This window comes from Scyliorhinus canicula, chromosome 3, assembly GCF_902713615.1.
Source record: "Scyliorhinus canicula chromosome 3, sScyCan1.1, whole genome shotgun sequence".
In the NCBI taxonomy this organism is placed as follows: domain Eukaryota; kingdom Metazoa; phylum Chordata; class Chondrichthyes; order Carcharhiniformes; family Scyliorhinidae; genus Scyliorhinus; species Scyliorhinus canicula.
This window is the reverse complement of record NC_052148.1, coordinates 14,413,871-14,440,924: the sequence shown is the minus strand read 5'-3', so window position 1 is coordinate 14,440,924 and position 27,054 is coordinate 14,413,871. Positions and strand designations below refer to the sequence as shown.

At 49.7% G+C, this 27,054-nt stretch overlaps 1 protein-coding gene across 1 annotated transcript in view; it reads right to left on the bottom strand.

Moving 5' to 3' along the window:
- Window positions 1-26,781, bottom strand: part of dok1b (docking protein 1b) — a 94,565-nt gene extending 67,784 nt beyond the window's left edge. The window contains exon 1 of the mRNA XM_038793151.1: window positions 26,547-26,781. Within this exon, the coding sequence (XP_038649079.1) occupies window positions 26,547-26,603 (57 nt within the window). The 5' untranslated portion in view covers window positions 26,604-26,781. The remainder of the gene's footprint in view (window positions 1-26,546) is intronic.
- Window positions 26,782-27,054: the final 273 nt, after the last annotated feature.

The following is a 27,054-nucleotide window of genomic DNA, read 5'->3' as shown; positions in this document are numbered from 1 at the left end:
CCCAATTATTTTCTTTTCCAATTTAAGGGCAACTTAGCGTGACCAATCCACCTGACCTGCACATCTGTGGGTTGTGGGGGTGAGACCCACACAGACACGGGGAGAATGTGCAAACTCCACATGGACAGTGACCCAGAGCCGGGATCGAACCTGGGACCTCAGCGCCCTGAGGCAGCAGTGCTAGCTACTGCACCAACGTGCTGCCCGACGTGGGAGATTTTTCGGGGAGTTCCCAGTTGTGTCGGCAAGTTCCCCACCACTATCTAATAACACAGTCACTTTTTTGGGCCCTGGGCAGTTTCTCACGGGTTTAGCCCACAAAGCACTGGAATGCTGAACCGAGAGATCGGGCCGCCAATTTGAAAGGGTGCCCCGATCTCCAAGTGAGCTTGTGGGTCCACCCCCACTCATGTGGGCTTTACACCTCCGTCCTTCCCCCCCAAGTGAGGTCACCCCACTATGGGGTCCCTGGGGGCCTCTCCTCTTCAGACCTCCGCAATCCCCTTTACAGCACCCCCCCCCCCCTCCCCAACCTCTCAGTGGCCCCTACTTACCTGCCCTGCACACCCCCAATCTTCAAACTTTCCTCCACCCTCCTTTCATGAGCATGCCCCTCCCCCCACAACCCCAGGCCCCGACCCTTGGCAGTGCCTCACTGGCACCCACACACCGCCACCCTGACAGTGCTCCTGCCAGCTTGGCAGTGCCACCTGAGCACATCGGCAGTGCCAGGGTGGCAGTACAAAGGTGCCCATGTTCCAGGGAGAGGGCTCGGCGGCCACCCTGCATCATCCCTGACCACCCAGAGGCTTCCAGTGCTCTGGGAGGCTCCCCTGGGTGGCATTCCACCTGGTTTACGTTCTTGTGGACGTGTACTGATCGGCGGGAGGCTGGTAGGTCCCAGGTAGGGAGGCCTCAGGTAGGTTTAAGACCTACTTTAGTGAGAGCTGAAGTGTTGGCTAGTGTGGGCTTGAGAGATGAACAGACACTTCCAACACTGATGAAGGTTCAACTCAATTTTATTAACTACTTCTAACTAACTAACACACGATGACTGTGGGTCTAAACGATGCTAACTTAAACTAGAGACCTAAGCCTTGTCCGAACCAGTTGATTCTCTCAGCACGCGGTGCAAGTCTGTGCTGGGCTGAAAGAGTTCTTGTTACACGCAGAGGCAGCACCCAGAATGAGCGGGAACCGTGGTGCCCTCTGCCTTTATAGTGTGTGTATTCTAACTGGTGATTGGCTGCGGTGTTTGTCCATGTTGATTGGTCCCTGTGTGTGTCCATCAGTGTGTGTCTGCATCATGATATACTGGTGTATATTATGACAAGAGCCATTTGGTCACGCCCCTTTTGGGCAGAGTTCTGGTTCCAACGCCTCTCGGGACTTGAGTGGATTCCGCGAAGCGCAAAAGCTGCCGGAAGACGGAGGGAGGCCTCGCCCGTGATTTACCGGCCACATCGTGCTCTCGCGCCCATTGAATTGTGTCCCCATTTCATCTCGACATCCAAATCACTGACCATACCTTCGTGAAAAACAGTGGCCCGTGCACTGATACACAAGGTATACCAGCCTGCCAACCATGACGACTAACCAGAGTGGCCCATTCATTTCTGTTTCCTACTCTCCTTTTAACCAATTTTCAAACCATGGCAGTATATCCCATGAGCTACACATAATTTTTCTTAAACCTCTAGTTTAGGACCTTATCAAAAGCCTTCCGAAATCCAATACACCGATTGGTTCCTCCAAATCTTGTCAGGATGGCCGAGTGGCCTAAGGCGCCAGACTCAAGGAGTGTGTTTCTCTGAGGCTGTTTAGCTCACTGGGCTAAATCGCTGGCTTTGAAAGCAGACCAAGACAAGTCAGCAGCACGGTTCGATTCCCGTACCAGCCTCCCCGAACAGGCGCCGGAATGTGGCGACTAAGGGCTTTTCACAGTAACTTCATTTGGAGCCTACTCGTGACAATTTTTATTTTTCATTTTTCATCTAGTCTACCAGTTATATCCTAAAAAAAAACTCCCAACATCCATGACAGACAGGATTTCCATTTCATAAATCCAAGGTGACCCGAACTGACTGACCATCAATTATCAAATGTTATCACTTTATAATACACTCTAAATGCTGGCGTCAGGCTAACACCTGTAGATACTCATGTTCTGCTTTAATTTGCAAAATTAACGTCATTGAATGTTAAATGTTTGGGGGGGGGGGGCACTGTGGCACATTGGTTAGCACAGTTGCTTCACAGCTCCAGAGTCCCAGGTTCGATTCCCGGCTTGGGTCACTGTCTGTGCGGAGTCTGCACGTTCTCCCTGTATCTGCGTGGGTTTCCTCCGGGTGCTCCGGTTTCCTCCCACAGTCCAAAGATGTGCAGGTGAGGTGGATTGGCCATGATAAATTGCCCTTAGTGTCCAAAAGGTTAAGTGGAGTTACTGGGTTATGCGGATAGGGTAGAGGTGTTGGCTTAGGTAGGGTGCTCTTTCCAGGGGCCGGTGCAGACTCGATGGGCCAAATGGTCTCCTTCTGCACTGTAAATGCTATGAAAAGAAGGAGGGATTATATTCTCTTTGAAAAATAGATTTACAACCAATGAAGTACTTTCAAGGGTGTATTTTCTTTTGTAATAAGCAGAGAAGCCAATCTCTACACAGCAAGATATCACATACAGCAAAATGTTAACAACCAGATAAACCCCCCCCCCTTGATGGAAGGAATAAATATTGCCTGAAATATTGACTGATAGTTTAAAAATTCATTGATGGGCAGCATTGTGGCACAGTGGTTAGCATTGCTGCCTACGGCACTGAGGACCCGGGTTTGAATCCCGGCCCTGGGTCACTGTCTGTGTGGAGTTTGCACATTTTCCCTGTGTTTGCGTGGGTTTCACCCCCACAACCCAAAGATGTGCAGGTTAGGTGGATTGGCCACGGTAAATTGCCCCTTAATTGGAAAGAATAATTGGGTACTCTAAATTTTTTTTTAAAAATTCATTCATGGGATGTAGACGTTGCTGATGAGCTTTTATTGCTCATCCCGAACTGCACTCAAGAAATGGTGGTGAGCTGCCTTCTTGAAGTGCTCCAGACCTTGTGGTGTAGGTACACCCTCTGTGCTGTTAGGGAGGGAGTTCCAGGATGTTGCCCCAGGTGACAGTGAAGTAACGACGATATATTTCCAAGTCAGGATGGTGAGTGACTTGCAGGGGGACCTCCAGGTGGAGGTGTTCCCAGGTATCTGCTGCCCTCATCCTTCTAAATAGTAGCGGTCATGGGTTTGGAAGGTGCTGCCTAAGGAACCTTGGTGAGTTCCTGCGGTGCAATTTGTAGATGGTACACGCGGCGGTCACTGTTAGTCAGTGGTGGCAGGAGTCCCAATCAAATGGCCTGCTTTGTCCTGGATGGTCTCAAGCTCAAGTGTTGTTGTAGCTGCACTCATTCAGGCAAATTGAGAGTAATCCACCTCACTCCCGATTTTTGCCTTGCAGATTACAGGACTCCTAACATCTGACCTGCTCTTGTAGCCACAGTGTTTATGTGGCTAGATCAGTTCAGTTTCTGGTCAATGGTAACCTCCAGGATGTTGATTGAGCCATGGAAATACCACTGAATGTCAAGGATAGATGGGCAGGTTCTTTCTTGTAGGAGATGGTCATTGCCTGGCATTTGTGTGGCGCAAAGGTGACTTGCCACTTGTCAGCCCAAGCCTGGATATTGTCCAGGTTTTGCTGCATTTGGACATGGACTGATTCAGTACGTGAGGAGTGGCGAATGGATCATTGTGCATCGGCAAAGACCTCCACTTCTGACTGTCTGATGGAAGGAAGGTCATTGATGAAGCAGCTGAAGGTGTTTGGGCCGAGGACACTACCCTGAGGAACACCTGCAGTGGTGTCCTGGAGCTGAGATGAACCACCATCTTCCTTTGTGCCAGGCATGACCCCAACCAGTGGAAGTTTCCCCCCTGATTCTCACGGACTCCAGTTTTGCAAGAGCTTCCTTGATGCAACACTCGGTCAAATGCTGTCTTGATGCCAAGAGCAGTCGCCTTCAACTCTGGGTTTGAGCCCTTTTGTCCATGTTTGAACCATGGCTGTAATGAGGTCAGGAGCTGAGTGAACCTGGCGAAACCCAAACTGGCATCAGTTATTGCTAAGCAAGTGGCGCTTGAGAGCACTGTTGATGACCCCTTCAATCACTTAACTGATGACCGAGAGTAAACTGATAGGGCAGGAATTGCCTTATTTGGGTATGTCCCGCTAGCCACACCCTCTTAAAATCAGTTCATCAACATTCCATTTGGTGCCTTGATTCAGAAGGGATACCTTCAACTCTGTACAATGAATAAGAAGATTCCCTGTCAAAGGGCAGCACGGTGGCGCAGTGGGTTAGCCCGGCAGCCTCATGGTGCCGAGGTCCCTGGTTCGATCCCGGCTCTGGGTCACTGTCAGTGTGGAGTTTGCAGATTCTCCCCGTGTCTGCGTGGGTTTCACCCCCACAACCCAAAGATGTGCAGGGTAGGCGGATTGGCCACACTAAATTGCCCCTTAATTGGAAAAAATGAATTGGGTACACTAAATTGAAAAAAAAAAAATCCCCGTCAAGTCTCAAGATGCTATTCTCAGACTTCAGTAATTGAGATCTGCCAACTGCCCAAAATCTAGAAAAGAAAATTAGGGAAAGGCCCCAGAAGCTTATTCTTTCTTTTTAATTCAGAGAACCCAATTGTTTTTTTTTCCAATTAAGGGACAATTTAAAGTGGCCAATCCACCTACCCTGCACATCTTTGGATTGTGGGGGTGAAACCCACGCAGACATTGAGAAAATATGCAAACTCCACGCAGACAGTGACCCGGGGCTGGGATTGAACCAGTGTCCTCAGCACCATAGGCAGCAGTGCTAACCACTGCACCACAGTACCGCCCGTCCAGAAGCTCATTCTGATTGAGTTTAGAAGTTACCCACAAGGGCACAGTGGTGTAGTGAATTTACTACGGGACAAATAGACCCAAAGCCTGAGCTAATAGTTTTGGGGAACTCGAGTTCAACTCCTACCGTGGCGGCTTTGAGAATTCAGACCCAGTTAAACGCATAAAAAGTGAAAAATTAAATTTAGAAACTGGCACCAGAAATTTGAAGTGGTTGGATTGTAATAATCTTTATTAGTATCACAAGTAGGCTTACGTTAACAGTGCAATGAAGCTACTGTGAAAATCCCCCAGTCGCCACATTCCGGCACCTGTTCGGGTACACTGAGGGAGAATTCAGAAACGTTCAAATTACTGAACAGCACAACTTTCGGGACTTGTGGGAGGACATCGTAGCACCCGGAGGAAACCCACGCAGACTCTGCACAGACAGTGCACTGATGTACATTGTACAATTCTCTCTCTGCTGTGCAAGAGTTGGGAATCTGCTGCACAGGGGACTGATTAGGCCGTGCACAAGTAACGCACGATCCTCTTTAAGATGCGTGGACACCTGGCAATTTTAAGGGAAACATACAAATCGTGAAAACAGGCCACACATTGGGAAGGGTATAAACCCAACTGGTTCCCCAATGCCCTGCCGGGGAGGATGCCTGTTCGAGGCACATGCGCGAGATTCAAGTGCCACACACCGATGGGACCTTAACTGCCCTTTGACGCGGCCTGACAAGCTCGGTGATTCAGTGCAACTGGGCAACAGCAGAGAGATCGTGAGAGGAAATTAAAAACAGAAAATGGTTGGTCACAAAATCACTTCCCACTCCTGTTAGCAGTGCAAGCTCATTTTAATAAACGGTACAAGTAAAATGAAAAGCAAATGACTGCGGATGCTGGGATCTGAGACAAAACAGAAAACACAAGTAAAATTCAGCTTGAAACACAGCATATCAGTCACAGGGCCACACTTTTGATGCAGAGCACAGGTCACCAAAAGGCATCACGTGCATTAATGCCACAATCGAGGAAATCATCGACCTTATTTGCAAGCCTCAGGCATATCGAACTGAATCTTGCAATCGTGTCATTTACATAACAGATCATTTCCCTTTGTTAAAATAGTCACTACCTTCCTCTGTCTATGCAAATTTCAGACGCCACTGATCAAAACAAAAGAGGAGATGCATTAACATAAAGATAAAATACCGAAGACACTGGGAATTGAAATAAAAACAGTAAATGCTGGAAAAAGTCAGCGGGTCTGGCAGCAACCGTGGAGAGAGACAGGAGTTAACGTTTCGAGTCCAATACGACTCCTCTTCGGAACTTTGTCACTTTAGAAATTATATAAAAGAAGCCTGTTGCCCGCAGCACGCCCCATCCCCCTGCCCTCCCCTCACCGCCAATAAGTAACGCCCCCTGACGGCAACGACAGGCTCACACAGCTTCCACAATGTACAATTCCGGAGAATTTGAGGAAAAAGACACGAAGCAGGACTTGGATCCCATGATGATGCCCCATTGAAATGAAAAATAAAAATTGCTTATTGTCACAAGTAGGCTTCAAATGAAGTTACTGTGAAAAGCCCCTAGTCACCACATTCCGGCGCCTGTTCGGGGAGGCTGGTGCGGGAATCGAACCGTGCTGCTGGCCTGCCTTGGTCTGCTTTCAAAGCCAGCGATTTAGCCCTGTGCTAAACAGCCCCTTGCTGCAATTAGCTCCAACCTGGCATATCCATGGGGCCCGAACCTGAACCGAGTCCAGAATGTGCAACGTTCTCTTTCTTCCAATGGGCTTTCGCACGCCTAGGCTCCTCATTCTAAAAGAAATACCTCCATCAGCGTTAAAGCAGATGCTTGAAGGAGCTCCTGGACGTTACTCCTCCTTCACACATCGGTCTCCAAACTTGGGCAAGAGTTTGTCAATGCCGACTCCAATCATGTCATTATCCGACCAGGAGGCCACTGGCTTTAAATCTGGACTTCCCCCTTTGCCCCTATCTTATAAATGTATGTTACATAACCAGACCTATGCAACTTAGGCGTTTTCCCCTATGCCCACTCTTTGTGCACACTTTGGCTGCTGCTTCTAAACTCACCCAGTCAATCATATTCCCTTTATCTTTTTTAAAACTTCTTTTCTCTTTTTCCCTCCTGGAACACTCTTCTTCTTTGCCGTGGTGCCCGTCTCCCCTTGTTGATACACTGCTCTCACAAATCCCTACTTTAACCTTTCAAAACACCTCATCCGTCCCTTCACTCCTTTTTAAAAAATATAAATTTACAGAACACAATTAATTTTTTTCAATGAAGTGGCAATTTAGCGTGTTCAGTCCACCTACCCTGCACATCTTTGGGTTGTGGGGGTGAAACCCACGCAAACACGGGGAGAATGTGCAAACTCCACACGGACAGTGACCCAGAGCCGGGATCCAACCTGGGACCTCGGCGGCGTGAGGCCGCAGGGCTAACCCACTGCGCCACCGTGCTGCCCATCTTCCCTTCACTACCGACATTCTCCCAGGCTGAACCCCCCCCCCCCCCCCCTCTTCGACAAATTTCCTCTCTTCCTCTCAGTCTCTTCCGAAAAGGCCCATCAAGCTATTTGCCACTGTCTTCACGTGAATAGCAAACCCAAATTCCCCATCTCCTTCACCAATCTTCACCGGGGCTGTTTAGCACAGAACTAAATCACTGGCTTTGAAAGCAGACCAAGGCAGGCCAGCAGCACGGTTCAATTCCCGCAACAGCCTCCCCGAACAGGCACCATGTGGCGACTAGGGGCTTTTCACAGTAACTTCATTTGAAGCCGACTTGTGACAATAAGCGATTTTCATTTCATTTCATTTACACCCACTGGGGACTAATCTGGTCAATTTCATCACCATCCAACTCATCCCGCTCAAAGCCAGCTCTCACCCACCCCCTCTCCATACTCTTCTGGAATTTAACTTTGAACAAGGCCCATCAATCATAGTCATAAGAATCATACAGCACAGAAAGAAGCCCTTCGGCCCATCGTGTGTGTGTCGTCCATCAAACAGCTACCGACTTTAATCCCATTTTCCAGCTTGGTTTGTATGATATGCCATTTGAAGTGTTCATCTAAATGTTTTTAAAAAAAAATAAATTTTGTGTATCCAATTCCTTTTTCTGATTAAGGGGTAATTTAGCGTGGCCAATCCACCTACCCTGCACATCTTTTGGGTTGTGGGGGTGAAACCCATGCAAACACGGGGAGAATGTGCAAACTCCACACGGACAGTGACCCAGAGCCGGGATCGAACCCGGGACCTCAGCGCCGTGAGGCAGCAATGCTAACCACTGCGCCACCGTGCTGCCCTTTCATCTAAATGTTTGAGGGTTCCTGTCTTTACCACCCTTTCATGCAGTGACTTCCAGATTCCAACCACCTTCTGGGTGAAAAAGCTTTTTGTCACGCCCCCTCTTAAACCTCCTGCCCATTACCTCAATAACCCCCTGGGTATTAACCGTATGAGCTCACTCTGGATGACTACAGCCACATTATGGCCTTGACTGAAACATTTCTAGCTGTCTCCCCAAATGAAGCTCCTCACTAGGCTGTACTTGTCATCACTGCACCACAGGAGAGGATGTTTCCACTTGCAGGAAACACTCGAAGCAGAGGACACAATCTCAAACTGAAGGGACGATCCTTTAAAACAGAGATGAGGAGGAATTTCTTCAGCCAGAGGGTGGTGAATCTCTGGAACTCTTTGCCGCAGAAGGCTGTGGAGGCCAAATAACTGAGTGTCTTTAAGACAGAGATAGATAGGTTCTTGATAAATAAGGGGATCAGGGATTATGGGGAGAAGGCAGGAGAATGGGGATTAGAAAAATATCAGCCATGATTGATAGGCAGAGCAGACTCGATGGGCTGAGTGGCCTAATTCTGCTTCTATGTATTGCGGTCTTATCTAGGACACCATGGTGCTAGTGTGGATTAGATCTCCAAATCACACCCTGGGTCTGTCCCCTTCTCCTCTATCACTTTCTTCCCTCTTGAGCATCTCACCTTATTTATTCTCTGCCCCCATTTAAAATCCTCACACTCTACCATCCATCCAAGTACCAAAAAAATGTCCCCATTAAGACATCTTTCACTGCTTTCCTTCCTCGGATCCTGCACCAAGCGATTTCTTATCCTGAGCAATTAAATCATGTGCTCTCTCCTCCTAGATCACTGCCCTCCTAACTTCCCTTCCTACATATAAAACACCGGAATTCATATTCAGTAACATCCCCTTAATCTTGCAATTCCACATGGCCTCACTACTCCTATCATTTGACTCACTTCTCTATACCATCGCCACCCACACCTCTGTACCCTCTTCTCTATACCGTCGCCACCCACACCTCTGTACCCCCTTCTCTGTACCGTCGCCACCCACACCTCTGTACCGTCGCCACCCACACCTCTGTTCCCCCTTCCATGTACCGTCGCCACCCACACCTCTGTACCCCCTTCTCTGTACCGTCGCCACCCACACCTCTGTTCCCCCTTCTCTGTACCGTCGCCACCCACACCTCTGTACCCCCTTCTCTGTACCGTCGCCACCCACACCTCTGTACCGTCGCCACCCACACCTCTGTTCCCCCTTCCATGTACCGTCGCCACCCACACCTCTGTACCCCCTTCTCTGTACCGTCGCCACCCACACCTCTGTTCCCCCTTCCATGTACCGTCGCCACCCACACCTCTGTACCCCCTTCTCTGTACCGTCGCCACCCACACCTCTGTTCCCCCTTCTCTGTACCGTCGCCACCCACACCTCTGTACCGTCGCCACCCACACCTCTGCTCCCCCTTCTCTGTACCGTTGCCACCCACACCTCTTTTCCCCTTTCAGCCCAAGCTGCGCCTCTGGGGCGGGAGAACTCTCCCAATTCTGCACTTTCAAAATCCTATCTGGTTGGCCTTTGGCCTTCATTCACCACAACATTCCCACAGCTGCCAATTTGCTCAACTTCACCTTCGATGCCCTAGTCCCCATTAAAACAATTACCCTGGCTGCCTCCCCGACATTGAACTCTGCCCCATTTTTGGCCCCATTTCCACTCACTCGAGTTCAAAGGACGCAGGCTCCTGCATTAGCCGTTCTCTGCCCGATCTGACTCGATCACTTCCACACACTCTCAGATCCGCCTCTCCTCGGACAAACCTGCTCACAATTCCCAGGGCCGCTTATTGCAAACCGTGTTGTTAAACCCCTCTCCTCCACTAAGTGCAAGAAGCACATGGACCTCTTTGTCACTCAGACCGGGACCAGCTATCTCTGCCACTTCCTTCACTCCCCCGGCCCTGAACTTGCATCAGTCTTTACTTTCTGTCCTATCTCACCCTCCCTACATGCATTCTGAGCTCATCTTGTCCACGAGACCCCCTCCTCCCTGTTTAATCTCCTCCCCTCCACAGATGTTGTAAAACATGCCGTGCATTTCATAACGTCAGTCCTGGCTCAATGAGTAGCACTTTTCCCTCTGGGTCAGACATTTGCGGATTCAAGTCCTTCTCCAGAGACCTGAACGCAACATTTAAGAGAACAGCACAGTGCAGCACTCTCTTTCTGAGGAAATGTAAAAGACTCAGGAGAGTTCTCCCTGATGTCCGGCTCAACATTCCTCCATCAGCCAACACTGACTGAAACCAACTCACCTTTTCTGGTACTTTGATGTGTGAAAATCAGCTGCGGCATTTCCTGTGTTTCAATAGTGACTGTGTAAGTACTTCGTTGACAGTAGAAGTGCTTTTGGAATGCCCTGGAGGTTATGAAAAGACAAGATACAAATGCTAATCGTTCTTTCATTCGGGATGCAATAGTAGTTTGATACCAGTGCTGTCCCGTGTCCCTCCAGAATTTTCCTACGTTCCTCCCAAATTCCAGTGTCCATCCACTTCCCTGTAGCCTCAATGTATTAAAGTCGATACGTATAGCACATTGATACTTTCCCAAAGGACCTCAGTATTTTGAAATACTTGACCTCTCCCGAATTTCTCTTCCTCCTCCTGGTGTTCAAAATCCAAGCTTAGAACACACCTGACTTGATTCCCACGAAAGGGTGGTGAATTTGGTTTCTATTTTGGGCTTCGCTGGTCAGACAAGACTGGCATTTATTACCCATTACGGGCAGCACGGTGGCACAGTGGTTAGCATTGCTGCCTACGGCGCTGAGGACCCTGGTTCGAATCCCGGCCCTGGATCACTGTCCGTGAGGAGTTTGCACATTCTCCCCGTGTCTGCGTGGGTTTCACCCCCACAACCCAAAAGATGTGCAGGATAGGTGGATTGGCCACGCTAAATTGCCCCTTAATTGGAAAAAATAATTGGGTACTCTAAATTTAAAAAAAAAAATTTATTACCCATTACAAGATGCCCTTCTTCTTGAAACGCCATCGCAGTTTCTTACAACTCAGTGGCCACTTTGGAAGGCATTTAAGAGTCAGCTGCATCGACACGTGACTGGAGTCACGCAGAGACCCCAGGCCAGGTAAGGACATGGACAAACCATTTGGCTTCACGATCACCCTTATTGATGCCAGCTTAGAATTGTTGGTTTTTTAAGCAAAAACAAAATTAAAATTCCAATACTTTTTATTCCTTCGTGAGATGTGGGCATCACTGGCTGGACCAGCAATAATTGCACATCTCCAAACACCCTTGAAGGGGCATCGAAGAATCAACATCTGTGGGTCTAGAGTCACATGTTGGCCAGAGGGGCAAGGATGGTAGATTTCCTGCCCTAAAGAAAGGGTATTAACGACCCAGATGAGTTTTCACAACAACTGCTCCATGGTCATCACAAACCTTTCATTAATTGAAATGTTGCTCTTGCCGGGGTGGGATTTGAACCCAGATCCCCAGAGCCTTACCAGTCTAGTGACAATACCACTGCCTCCCCCTGGAGGGAAACAGTCATTATCTCAACTCACATCCAGGTCTCAAGATTAATAGTCCAATAACACAAACATTACAACATAATATCAGTGGTTGATTTTGAATAGGGATGATCCGATATGATCCTTCCATGGGAGTTCACTTCTGCCATTATCACGGCAGTCTACATCCCACCCCAGGCGGAAGCGAGGAAGGCACTTGACCAATTATACACCATTATAAATAATAATGAAACAGAATATCAGCCGGCCTTGTTCATGATGGCCGGAGACTTCAACCAGGCCAACCTCAAAGAGTGTACTGCCAAAGTTCCACCAACACATCTCCTGTCCCACCAGGGGCCCCAACATCCTTGACCACTGCTACACAAACATCAAGGGTCCCAACCGATCCATCCCCCGACCGCACTTGGGAAAATCGGTGCTCCTTCTCGCGGCACTCAAAGCAGAAACTCGAGCAGGAGAATCCGATTAAGAAGGTCGTGCAAAGCTGGTCCAAGGCAATGGAAGAGCTCCCACGCAACTGTTGGAGTCAATGGACTGGCCCATATTCAAGAACTCAGAGGCGGACTTCCGGTTGCGGCTATGACTAGCTAAGCCGCACATTTGGAAGCTCCTGCAACAAAGGTGTTTTTGGGCCAATTGGAGGGCCCCAACGGCGCTGAAAAAACGAATCCCGGTGGGGGAAGGTCCCCTGAGGAGAACTAGACCGATTTTATGGTCGGTACCCGGAGTGGAGCGGCAAGAAAAACGGCAGCAGCTCCCCAAAAAAAGCGGGGGAAGAAAATCAAAATGGCGGCCGGCGGTGCACCGGAGGAGTGGAAGAAATGGGCGGAGGAGCAGCAGGCCGCTCTCCTCCGTTTTTTCACGGAGATGAAAGTGGAACTCTTAGAGTCCATGAACGCGACGGCCACCAGGTTGGTGGGAGCCCAGGCGATCCAAGAGGCGTCGATTAAAGATCTGCAGCAGGAGATGGCCGCGAGGGAGGAGGAGGCCACAGTCATCGGGGCAAAGGTGGAGGTGCACGAGGCACTCCACACGAAGTGGCAGAGCCGCTTCGAGGAGCTGGACACTCGGATGAGGAGGAAAAATTTGAGGATCCTGGGCCTGGAAGAAGGCCTGGAGGGGTTGGATCTCCCGGGATATGTGGCGGAGATGTTGAGCTCCCTGATGGGGGAAGGGGCCGGTCCGGCGCCCCTGGAATTGGAAGAGGCATACCGGGTCATGGCCAGGAGGCCTAGGGCAAACGAGCCCCCGAGGGCGGTGCTGGTGCGGTTCCAGCGGCTAAGTGATCGAGAGAAAGTCCTGAGGTGGGCTAAAAGGGAGAAAAGCAGCAAGTGGCAGAACTCGACGGTAAGGGTGTACCAGGACTGGAGTGCGGAGGTGGCAAAGCGGCGGGCCCGGTACAACCGGACAAAGGCGGTGCTACACGCGAAAAAGATCAAATTTGGAATGTTGCAACCGGCGCGCTTGTGGGTCACCTATAAGGACCAACATCATTATTTCGAGTCCCCAGAGGAGGCCTGGACCTTTGTTGGAAAAGTTGGACACGAACTAAAACCTGGGAGCACCGGCGGTCGTAGCCGCCGGGGGACTCTTGATTGTGCAAGTGGCCCTTTTCTTTTTCAGGCCAGGTCGGAACTGGGTAACAGTTTCGTGGAGTGTTTGGGGTGTTTTTTCTCGAACGGTTGACTTTTCTGAATATTTTGAAGGTTTCGAGTTGTTGGGTGTTTCTGTATATTTGTACTGTTGAAATCTCTATTGTGGGTCGTTGGCTTCTTATGGGGTGTTTTTTCCCGTTTCCAATTTCCCTTAGTTATTTACCCCTCTTACCCTTTTTCTTTGGGTGCTTGGGGGGGTTTTTTGGTTCTTTTTTTTCTTTTCGGGTTATGGTTATCTGCGGTTATTTATACTGTTGATGGAGGGTGATGGTTGGGCACGCGGTTAGTTGATAGTTAGTTAATTATTTTGTTATTTAAGTATGTAGTTAAGTATTTATGTATTTAGTTGCCATTGGGTATTTGTATTTATATCGTTAAGTTGGGGAGACGGGACGGGGGGGAGCGGGTTGATTATGCGGGTCTTTCTCGGGGGTTTTAAGGGGATTTTTCACGGGCGCAGATGGGGTGAACCGGGAGGAGTCGGAATGTGGCAGGAGCAGCCGGGTCAGCGGAGACCAGCTGACTCTCGGGAGTACGATGTGGGGTACATCGCGGCTAGGAGGGGTCCTAGCCAGGGGGGGGGGGAAGGGGGGGGGACTGGGGGGGGACACCGGGTTGCTGCTAGAAAGACCAGGGACGAGAAGGGGAGAGCCGGGGGGGGTGGGGGGGGGGGGGGCCATCGCTATGGGAAGCGGGTCAGAAAAGAAGGGATGACCCGGGGCGAGCAAGGGACAAGACATGGCTAATCGACAGGGAGTAGGGACGGGTCGCTCTGCGACCCGATTGATCACGTGGAACGTAAGGGGGCTGAATGGGCCGGTCAAAAGATCAAGGGTCTTCTCACACCTGAAGGGACTGAAGGCTGATGTAGCAATGCTGCAGGAGACTCATTTGAGGGTAGCAGATCAGGTCCGCCTGAGAAGGGGGTGGGTGGGACAGGTGTTCCACTCAGGCTTGGATATCAAGAACCGGGGGGTGGCGATTTTGGTGGGAAAGAGAGTGTCGTTTGTGGCGGCAGAGGTGGTGGCAGACAAGGAGGGCAGGTACGTGATGGTGAGGGGTAGGCTGCAGGGAGAGAGTGTGGTACTGGTAAATGTGTATGCCCCGAACTGGGACGACGCGGGTTTTATGAGGCGCCTGCTGGGCCTCATCCCGGGACTGGAGGCAGGGGGCCTGATCATGGGAGGGGACTTTAATACGGTGTTAGACCCTGGGCTGGATAGATCGAGTTCCAGGACGAATAGGAGGCCGGCAGCGGCAGAGGTGTTAAGGGGGTTCATGGAGCAGATGGGAGGGGTAGACCCATGGAGATTTGGTAGGCCTAGGGCGAGGGAGTATTCTTTTTTCTCCCACGTCCACAGAGTGTACTCTAGGATCGATTTTTTCGTATTGAACAGGGGGCTGATACCGAGAGTGCAGGACACGGAGTACTCGGCCATTGCGATATCGGACCATGCACCACATTGGGTGGACGTGGACATGGGGGAGGCGCGGGACCAACGCCCGTTGTGGCGCCTGGATGTAGGGCTGTTGGCGGACGAAGAGGTGTGCAGAAGGGTGAGAACGGGCATTGAGAACTATCTGGGTACGAATGACACAGGTGAGGTGCAGGTGGGGACGGTCTGGGAGGCCTTGAAAGCAGTGATTAGAGGAGAGCTGATCTCCATAAGGGCACACAGAGAGAGGAAGGAGAGGCAGGAAAGGGAGAGGCTGGTGGGGGAGCTCCTAGAAGTAGATAGGAAATATGCGGCGGCGCCAGAGGAGGGGCTATTAAGGGAGCGGCGTAGCTTGCAGGCCAGGTTCGACCTACTGACCACTAGGAAGGCGGAAATGCAGTGGAGAAGGGCGCAGGGTGCGGCGTATGAGTACGGGGAAAAGGCGAGCAGGATGCTGGCACACCAGCTTCGTAAGCGAGATGCAGCCAGAGAGATTGGGGGAGTGAGAGAGAGGGGTGGGGATGTAGTGCAGAAGGGGCAAGAGGTGAATAGGGTCTTTAGGGACTTCTATAGGGAATTGTATAGGTCTGAACCGCCGAAGAGGAGAGGGGGAATGAAGAACTTTCTCGACAAATTGGGGTTCCCAAAGGTACAGGAGGAGCTGGTGGAAGGGTTGGGGGCGCCGATAGAGCTGCAGGAGCTAATTAAAGGGATAGGCCAGATGCAGGCGGGGAAGGCGCCGGGGCCGGATGGGTTCCCGGTGGAGTTTTACAGGAAATTTGTGGACTTGGTGGGTCCAGTGCTGGTGCGAGCCTTCAATGAGGCGCGCGAGGGGGGGGTTCTGCCTCCAACAATGTCGCAGGCCCTGATCTCCTTGATTTTGAAGCGGGACAAGGACCCGGTCCAGTGCGGGTCCTACAGGCCTATCTCCCTCTTAAATGTAGATGCCAAGCTGTTAGCAAAGGTCCTGGCAACCAGGATAGAGGACTGTGTGCCAGGGGTAGTCCATGAAGACCAGACGGGGTTCGTGAAGGGACGCCAACTTAACACAAATGTTCGGAGATTGTTAAATGTGATTATGATGCCAGCAGTGGAAGGGGAGGCGGAGATAGTGGTAGCGCTGGACGCGGAGAAGGCATTTGACAGGGTGGAGTGGGAATACTTGTGGGAGACGTTGGAAAGGTTTGGGTTTGGGGAGGGATTTATCAAGTGGGTAAAACTGCTCTATTCAGCTCCGATGGCAAGTGTGGTAACAAACGGGAGGAGGTCAGAATATTTTGGGCTCCATCGAGGTACTAGGCAGGGATGTCCCCTATCTCCCTTACTCTTTGCATTAGCGATTGAGCCGTTGGCGATGGCACTGAGGGGTTCAGGGGGGTGGAGAGGACTGACAAGGGGAGGGGAGGAACATCGGGTCTCGCTCTATGCGGATGATTTGTTGTTGTATGTGGCAGACCCGGAGGGGGGAATGCCGGAGGTAATGGGGATACTAGCGGAGTTCGGGGACTTTTCGGGATATAAATTAAATCTGGGGAAAAGTGAGGTCTTTGTAATACACCCGGGAGACCAAGGGGAGGGAATTGGGAGGCTCCCCTTCAAAAGAGCAGTTAAAAGTTTTAGGTATTTGGGGGTGCAGGTGGCAAAGAACTGGGGGACCCTACACAAGTTGAACTTTTCCAGACTGGTGGAGCAGATGGAGGAGGAGTTTAAGAGGTGGGACATGGTGCCGCTGTCGCTGGCAGGGAGGGTGCAGTCAGTTAAAATGACGGTCCTCCCGAGGTTCTTGTTTTTGTTCCAGTGTCTGCCCATCTTCCTCCCCAGGGCCTTTTTCAAGAAGGTAACGAGTAGTATCATGGGGTATGTGTGGGCACATGGCACCCCGAGAGTTAGAAGGGTCTTTTTGGAGCGGAGTAGGGATAGTGGAGGGCTGGCGTTACCCAACCTTTCCGGATATTACTGGGCGGCAAATACATCGATGGTACGAAAGTGGATGATGGAAGGGGAGGGGGCAGCCTGGAAGCGCATGGAGAGGGCGTCCTGCGGCAACATAAGCTTAGGGGCACTGGTAACGGCACCATGGCCGCTCCCTCCCACGAGGTATACCACGAGCCCGGTGGTGGCGGCCACCCTCAAGATCTGGGGGCAGTGGAGGCGACACAGGGGGGAAGTGGGAGGTCTGATAGGGGCACCACTAAGAGGGAACCACAGATTTGCGCCGGGAAACACAGGAGGGGGATTCCAGAGCTGGCAGAGGGCGGGTATTAGACAACTGAGGGACTTGTTTATAGAGGGGAGGTTTGCGAGCCTGGGAGAGCTGGAGGAGAAATTTGGGCTCCCCCCGGGGAACACGTTCAGGTACCTCCAAGTGAAGGCATTTGCCAGACGACAGGTAGCGGGGTTCCCCGCGCTCCCCGACAGGGGGGTGAGTGATAGGGTGCTATCAGGGGTCTGGGTCGGGGAGGGGAAGATCTCGGACATCTATAAGATTATGCAGGAGGTGGAGGAGGTACCAGTAGAGGAGCTGAAAGATAAGTGGGAGTTAGAGCTGGGGGAACAGATAGAGGACGGGACATGGGCAGACGCCCTGGAGAGGGTTAACTCGTCGTCGTCATGTGCGCGACTAAGTCTCATTCAATTTAAGGTACTGCATAGAGCCCACATGACGGGGACAAGGATGAGTCGGTTTTTCGGGGGTGAAGACAGGTGTATTAGATGTTCGGGAAGCCCTGCGAATCATGCACATATGTTTTGGGCATGTCCGGCACTGGAGGAGTTCTGGAAGGGGGTGGCAGGGACGGTGTCGAGAGTGGTGGGGTCCAGGGTCAAGCCAGGATGGGGACTTGCGATCTTCGGGGTTGGGGCGGAACCGGGGTACAGGAGGCGAGGGAGGCTGGAATATTAGCCTTTGCGTCCTTGGTGGCTCGGAGGAGGATCCTGATTCAGTGGAGGGACGAAAGGCCTCCGAGTGTTAACACCTGGTTAAACGACATGGCAAACTTTATCCAATTGGAAAGGATCAAATTCGCCCTGAGAGGGTCGGTGCAGGGGTTTTCCAGGCGATGGCAACCCTTCCTAGACCTCTTGGATCAGAGATAGAAACTGAGGCCATGACAGCAGCAACCCGGGAGGGGAGGGGAGGGCGGGGAGGGGGGGAGGGGGGGCGGGGAGGGGGGAAAACGACGAAGGAAGTACGGTAGCGGCGGTGGCACGGGCAAGGCCTGCCCGAGGACGCTGCTAGAAATGATAAGTTGGTCTGACTGTCGGTTCGCCGGCGGGGGGGGGGGGGGGGGGGGGGGGGGGGGGGGGAGATGCGCGGGGTAGGGGGGGGGGGATTCTTTTTCTTTTCCTTGTTAAGTAGGGGGTTTGACTTTGTTTTGTTATAATTTAAATGTAAATGTAGGGGGGGTTAAAATGTTTGTATTTTGAAAAATTTTCAATAAAATTATTTTAAAAAAAAGAACTCAGAGGCCAACCTAAACGGTTATGCCACCACCATCACAGACTGCAATCAGTAAATGTGTAGACGATTGCATGCCCAAGGAGGAAGTACGTGCGTTCCCCAAACCAGAAACCATGGTTTAACTGGGAGATTCACTCCCCACACCAGGTCCGAGACCTTAAAGACAGGCGACTCTGACCGGTGCAAGAAATCCAGGTACGACCTCAGCAAAGCCAATACCAGACTAAGCTAGAGTCACAGACTAATGACACTGACTCTCGCCGGTTGTGGCAAGACGTAAACAATATAATGGGCTACAAAGCAAAACCAGGCAGAATCTCTGGCAACAGAGCGCCCCTTCCCTATGAACTTAATGCATTCTAGGCTTGTTTCGAACAGGAAACCAACAAACCATTGTCAACTGCCCCAGTAGCCTCTGGCACACCCATACCTATCATCACTACCTCCGAAGTCAGATCAGCCTTCTTACCAGCCTCCCCAAACAGGCGCCGGAATGTGGCGACTAGGAGCTTTTCACAATAACTTCATTTGAAGCATACATGAAAATGAAAAGAAATGAAAATCGCTTATTGTCACGAGTAGGCTTCAATGAAGTTACTGTGAAAAGCCCCTAGTCGCCACATTCCAGCGCCTGTCCGGGGAGGCTGGTACGGGAATCGAACCGTGCTGCTGGCCTGCCTTGGTCTGCTTTAAAAGCCAGCGATTAGCCCAGTGAGCTAAACCAGCATTTCATTTCAAAAGTGAACCCAGGGAAAGGAATGGGTGCTGACGGAGTCCCTGGTCATGCATTCAGATCCTGCACGGACCACCTGGCGGATGTGTTCGCGGGCATCGTCAACTCGCCCTACTGCTTTCCAAGGTTCCCCCTGTATCAAGAGACTCACCATCATACCGCCCGGCCAAAGAAGAACCAGGCAACGTCCGCTGGCCTTGACATCTATCATTATGGAGTGCTTCGAGAAGTTGGTCATATCAACTGCATGCTCCCAGAATGCTTTGATCCACTGCAACCTGCAATCCCCACAAGCAGACGCTATTTCCTTTTCCTTTGCCCTACATTCATCCCTGGAGCATCTCAACAACAAGGACTCCTACGTCAGACTCCAAGTCATTGACTACAGCTCCACCTTCAACACCATAATCCTAGCCAAGCTCATATCAAAATTCCAAAACCTAGGACTTGGCTCCTCCCTCGGCATCTGGATCCTCGACTTCCTGACCCACAGACTACAATCAGTAAGAATAAACAACAACACTTCCTCCACAATAGTCCTCAATACCGGGCCCGCAAGGCTGCATACTTAGCCCCCCACTCTACTCCCTAATGCACTAGTGATAATTTACCAAAATTTACTGGACTCTGGGGTGGTCCCGGTGGATTGGAAATTAGCAAACGTGACACCATTGTTTAAAAAAAGGAGGTAGGCAGAAAGTGGGTAATTATAGGCCAGTGAGCTTAACTTCGGTAGTAGGGAAGATGCTGGAATCTATCATCAAAGAATAAATAGCGAGGCATCTGGATGGAAATTGTCCCATTGGGCAGACGCAGCATGGGTTCATAAAGGGCAGGTCATGCCTAACTAATTTAGTGGAATTTTTTGAGGACATTACCAGTGCGGTAGATAACGAATAACGAGGAGCCAATGGATGTGGTAGATCTGGATTTCCAGAAAGCCTTTGACAAGGTGCCACACAAAAGGTTGCTGCATAAGATAAAGATGCATGGCATTAAGGGTAAAGTCGTAGCATGGATAGAGGATCGGTTAATTAATAGAAAGTAAAGAGTGGGGATTAATGGGTGTTTCTCTGGTTGGCAATCAGAAGCTAGTGGTGTCCCTCAGGGATCAGTGTTGGGCCCAAAATTGTTCACAATTTACATAGATGATTTGGAGTTGGGGACCAAGTGCAATATGTCCAAGTTTGCAGACGACACTAAGATGAGTGGTAAAGCAAAAAGTGCAGAGGATACCGGAAGTCTGCAGAGGGATTTGGATAGGTTAAGTGAATGGGCTAGGGTCTGGCAGATGGAATACAATGTTGACAAATGTGAGGTTATCCATTTTGCTTTGAATAACAGCAAAAGGAATTATTATTTAAATGATAAAATATTAAAACATGCCGCTGTGCAGTAAGACCTGGGTGTGCTAGTGCATGAGTCACAAAAAGTTGGTTTACAGGTGCAACAGGTGATTAAGAAGGCAAATGGAATTTTGTCCTTCATTGCCAGAGGGATGGAGTTTAAGACAAGGGAGGTTATGCTGCAATTGTATAAGGTGTTAATGAGGCCACACCTGGAGTATTGTGTTCAGTTTTGGTCTCCTTACCTGAGAAAGGAAGTACTGGCGCTGGAGGGTGTGCAGAGGAGATTCACTAGGTTAATCCCAGAGCTGAAGGGGTTGGATTATGAGGAGAGGTTGAATAGACTGGGACTGTACTCGTTGGAATTTAGAAGGATGCGGGGGGGATCTTATAGAAACATATAAAATTATGAAGGGAATAGATAGGATAGGTGCAGGCAGGTTGTTTCCACTGGCGGGTGAAAGCAGAACTAGAGGGCATAGCCTCAAAATAAGGGGAAGTAGAATTAGGACTGAGTTTAGGAGGAACTTCTTCACCCAAAGGGTTGTGGATCTGTGGAATTCCCTACCCAGTGAAGCAGTTGAGGCTCCTTCATTAAATGTTTTTAAGATAAAGGTAGATCGTTTTTTGAAGAATAAAGGGATTGAGGGTTATGGTATTCGGCTGGAAAGTGGAGCTGAGTCCACAAAAGATCAGCCATGATCTCATTGAATGGTGGAGCAGGCTCGAGAGGCCAGATGGCCTACTCCTGCTCCTAGTTCTTATGTATGCACACATACGATACACATATCTAGGGGCTGGTTTAGCTCACAAGGCTAAATCGCTGGCTTTGAAAGCAGACCAAGCAGGCCAGCAGCACGGTTCGATTCCCGTACCAGCCTCCCCGGACAGGCGCCGGAATGTGGCGACTAGGGGCTTTTCACAGTAACTTCATTGAAGCCTACTCGTGACAATAAGCGATTTTCATTTTTCATTTTCATACAACTATGTGGCAAAATATGGTTCCAACTCCATCTACAAGTTTGCTGATAATGCGACCGTGGTGGGTCAGATCTCAAACAACGATGAGTCAGAATACAGGAGGGAGATAGAGAACCTAGTGGAGTGGTGTAACGACAACAATCTCGCCCTCAACATCATGAAACTAAGGAGCTGGTCATTGACTTCAGGGAGCGAAGTAACCTAAACACCCCTGTCTGCACCAGTGGTGCCAAGGTGGAGATGATTGACAGCTTCAAATTCTTAGCTGTGCACAAAAAGCTGTGCACACAAAGCTGTCCTTGCCCACACAGATTAATGATACGTCAAGAAAGCACAACAGCGCCTATACTTCCCTCAGGAAATTCAGCATGTCCACATTGACTCTTACCAACTTTTACAGATGCACCATAGAAAGCATCCTACCTGGCTGCATCACAGCCTGGTATGGCAACTGCTCGGCCCAAAACCGCAAGAAACCACAAAGACTCGTGAACACAGCCCAGTCCATCACACAAACCCACCTCCCGTCCATTCACTCGGTCTACATCTCCCTCTGCCTTGGGAAACGGGCAGCATAATCAAAGACCCCTCCCATCCGGGTAATTCTCTCCTCGACCCTCTTCCATCGGGTAGGAGATACAAAAGTCTGAGAACATGTACCAACAGATTCAAAAACAGCTTGTTCCCCACTGTTACTAGACTCTATGGACTGAACCGATCTCTCCACACATTTTCCCTACTGATTAGCAGTACATTCCGTATGCTTCACCCGAGGTCTATGTATTGATACATATGTCCTATGTTTTCTCATGCACAGAACAATCTGGCTGGACTGTATGTAGAACAATACTTTTCACTGTGACACATGTGACAATAAATGCAAAGTGCAACCCAATTATTTTGGCACAGTATGAATTTGCTAATCCCCTTGTCCTTCATACTGCAAAAGATTTGCCTTCACACAATGAAGGCAGTTTGTGCATCATGCACTCGCCCAGGATAACGCATACAAAAGCAACCACTAGTTGGTTGCAGAACTAACTCCAACAAAGGGTGTGACAAGAAAAGAGAAAGCAATTATCTGATTCAAAACCAACAACGAAGGAGAGCATAAGTTCAAAGTAAACAAAACGTCTGGGAACATTGGAAGCAGGGAGAGGTAAAGGGGTCAACTACAAATGTTGAATAAAGACAAACTATCAGCTTTCACGAGCACCGGCTGCCTCAAAAAATGTTATCAGCCAGTGGATTCTTTTTTAAATTTAGTCTAGTCGCTGTTGTATTGTAGGAAACATAGCAGTCAATTTACACCCAGCAAAACTCCACAAACAGCAATTTGATCATGACTGAATAATCTGTATCTTTTGGCAATATTGAAATAGAGATACATCTTGTCCCAGGACACTAGGGTAACTCCCCCACTCTTTTTCCAAGTGTCATTGGACCTTTTATACCCACCTGAAAGGTAGAGGGGGCCTTGGGTTAATATCTCATCTGAAAGACATGCCCTCTCCACAAAGTCGCCGCTTCCTCTCTACCGTACTGGAGCGTCAGCCTCGCTTTTCGTGCTTCAAGGCCTAGAATGGGACTTGAACCCAGAGCCTTCTGATTGAGAGGCAGAAGAGCTAGCAACTGAGCTACAGCTGATAATACTGAATACCATTTTTAAAAAAATAAATAAATTTAGAGTACCCAATTCATTTTTCCAATTAAGGGGCAATATAGCGTGGCCAATCCACCTAGCCTGCACATCTTTGGGTTGTGGGGGCGAAATCCACGCAAACACGGGGAGAATGTGCAAACTCTACACAGACAGTGACCCAGAGCCGGGATCGAACCTGGGACCTCGGCGCCGTGAGGCAGCAGGGCTAATCCCACTGCGCGGCCCTTGCGCACCCCATTTTAATAGTTAAATGCCCCAAACAGTTTTACAGGAGCAATATTGATCAAAACAATATTGATCCAGATGACCAAAGGTGTAGTCAAAAAGATAGTTTGCAACAAGCATTTTAAAGGAGAGAGAGAGAGACAAGCATTTTAAAGGAGAGAGAGAAAGAGAGAGAGAGAGAGAGGGGGGGGGGGGGGGGGGGGAGGGCAGGGAGGTTTAGGGAAGAACATCGCAGCTTATGGTTTGGATGACTGAAGGCTCAGTCACCAATTGCGTAACACTGAAAATCAGGAAACTTCCACCATGTTTCTCACCATGTTTGCTTGGGTCTCCTTCCCCACAACCCAAAGATATGCAGGGTAGGTGAATTGTTCGCTCTACATTGCCCCTTAAATTGGAAAAAAAAGAATTGGGCATTTTAAATTGAATTTCAAAAATCTAATCATTTTGTCATTGTGAAGGGCGGGACCTTTCGAGGCTTTGCTAATTAGCAACCACATTAACTACATTATAACGTTGACTGCACCTCCTGTTCAAATTGCGGGTGCTGAGATCATGAAGTAGACGTTAATTCATCCTAAGATTTCATGTCCAGTTATGCGGGAATGGTCAACCCTTGGTAACCAAATGGTTCGATTGGAATTCTATTGGGACTGGCAGGCTTGTCACTCAACAAAGACAAGAAAGAGGAGGGGAAGAGGCATGGAGAAGAAATTCCAAGAATATTTCTCACCTGCAAAATCTCTTTTTTTTAAAATAAATGTTTATATTGGTTTACGTATTTTTATGATACATAGTCCAGGAATAACTGAAAGGTCCCTGCTTGCGTATTTACAGAGCTCCCTCGGAGAAACGATCAGAGACACACAAAACAGAAAGAGTAAATATACATATTCAAACAAGGAACCTTATGACTATTTACATGGTTTCCCACCCCCACCCCCAGCTCCCCATCACCGTGTGGCTACAGACCCTCTCTGGCCATTCTGCCCTGGTTGGGCTTCCGACATCAACCCTTGCAAGTATTGCCCGACATGTTGTTGTCCTGTGTCTCCTTCTGTGAGCCCACCCTCAGCGGCTATGCCACTTGTATCCCGTGGTCCCCCACCGTGGGGTTTTGCCACCCCCTCACTCTCTTTCCCCTCCTCCTCTTGCCTTTGTGTTTTGCGGCTCGCCTGTGCCTACCCCCTCTCCCCCCACCCCACCCCACCCCCCCCCCCACCCCCTATTAGTTGCTGTCCTTCAAAATCCCTTGATGACTATTCACCATTCTCTGTAAAGGAAAACAGTTGCTGAAAGCTTTTGACATGCAAATCACATGAGAAGGGCGAGACAATGGTATGCTGTCGCTGGACTAGGGGCCCAGACTAATGCTCTTGGACCTGGGCTCAAATCCTACCACCGTGAAATCTAAATTCAATTAATAAAAGTGAAAAATAAAACTAGTATCAGGAAATGAAGGCGACCAGAACAACTATGGTTGTAAAATCCCATCTGGCTCACTAATGCCCTTTAGGGAAGGAAATATCTGTCATCATTACCAGGTCTGGCCTACATGCAACTTAGCACAGTGGTTAGCACTGTTGCTTCACAGCGCCAGGGTCCCAGGTTCAATTCCTGGCTTGGGTCACGTGTCTGTGCGGAGTCTGCACGTTCTCCCCATGTCTGCGTGGGTTTCCACCGGGCGCTCTGGTTTCCTCCCACAGGTCCCGAAAGACGCGCTTGTTCGGTGAATTGGACATTCTGAATTCTCTCCCCGTGTACCCGAACAGGCGCCGGAGTGTGGCGACTGGGGGGTTTTCACAGAACTTCATTGCAGTGTTAATGTAAGCCTAACGTGACACTAATAAAGCTGACAAAAATAACTCCACAGCAATTACTGCCCTCTGATATGGGTTAGCAAGCCACTCAACTCAAGGGCAGTTTGGGTTCAGAAACAAATCACCAACAAAGGGCCTTGCTAATGACACTCACATCCCATGACACAAAAGGCCTCTTCCATGTTTCAGTTTCTTGCAGGTTTAATGTAGCCAGCTGCTTCTCAAGTCAGTTGTAGCAAGTGCACCAAACACTGCGATATAGTACACGCCACAGGGCTTAGTTTTCTATCTGGAATTGTAAAGGCAAAAGGGAAAAGAAGGCAAGCAGACCAACACAGTTTCTCCCAAATCAGCTGAAGTTGGAGATGTTACAATTGGTCTCCTGGCTCAGGACATCCTGTGAATAAAAGTGACAACTGGGCTGGAACTGTACAGTCAGAACATCACTCAACTTCGAACAAAACCCCACCAAATTCAGTTTGGCTTAAAAAGTAAAACACCGGGAACGACAAAGCTGTCACAGAAACACAACTGATTGACTGAATTCCTTTGGGGGTGGCAATCTACCATCCTTACCCAGCCCGGGTCAAGAGGTGACACCAGGACCACACACACCATCAAGTGGTTAGCTCAGGGTGACAAGGGTTGGCCAACAAAACACCCATCTTACCGGCAATACCCACATCTGACAAATACACACTCATCGTTCCCCTCACAGGACCCTCTCCCCAGAGCTGACACCCAGTGCTCACACCAGTGAAGGATGGCCACTTGGGCGAGGGAACATACCAGGTCAGGGGAGAGGAAAACTGAGGCACAACCCAAGACAGCCTTCAAACTGTCCGACACTGCAGAGATACATCTCCCCTTTAAACAGCCTCCCCTTTAAACATTCCCCCTTTAAATAACAGCTCCTCCAACAAAACTCCTCAATTAATTCACCCAGAACCTGACACCAGATTTCACAGAAGCTGCATCTTTGAATATTCAGTAGACTAACACTTCCCTTATGAAAAACAGAGGGTTAAAATGCACCAACCCCAAAATCGACACTGAACATATCTGCTCCCAATTAAAAAGCTATCTCTTTAAACGTTACGAGACTAGTGTAAAAAGGAAGGGGGAGGGGGAGGGGGGAAAGAGGGTCTACGAATAATGCATTAAACATCAGCAATAAAAAGTCAACAAAATTAACCAGACACAAAATAAAACGATTAAGCGGTTCTACGTTCCCAGCATCTACACTCTCCGCATACTCTTCGCCCCAAAATCAACATTGCCAAGTGTTTGGGGCTGAAATTGACTTGAAATGGACTGAGTTGGGCTGAAATGGACTGAGTTGGAATGTAAACAGTCAAGCATCCGCTCCCTTACCTTTCCGAATTTTGGCTGTAAGACATGCAGTTGTCCCTCTTTAATAGCCTTGTCCATGTTGCGATCTGTTCTCTCTCTCTCTCTCTCTCAAAGTTCTTTTGCTACTTCCGCATCGTCAAGTCAGCCTAAACAAGCACATTCGCTCCAGTTTGTTAGGCCACTTGTTGCTGTGAATCGTGGCCTCAATACCACCTCCTCCTCCCAGTCCCTTTACAGAAACTCCAAATCCTGTCTCTTGTTCCCTGCTCCGAGATTAAGTTTAAAAAAAACTCCGCTGGGCGGGGTTGCCCCTCCCACTGCTCCCGGGGTTATTTCAAAATAGCAGTCTGCCCTCTTCCCCTTTTGACAGCACAAACATCGCTGCAATCCTCTCTGATTCTCCCTCTCAGGCTTCTTTGCACTTTCTCCCTGTGTCTGTGTGGGCTCCCTCTGGGTGCTCCGGTTTCCACCCCCACACCATTTCAGACTGATGACTGCCCAAAGATGTGCAGGTTAGGTGGATTGCCTC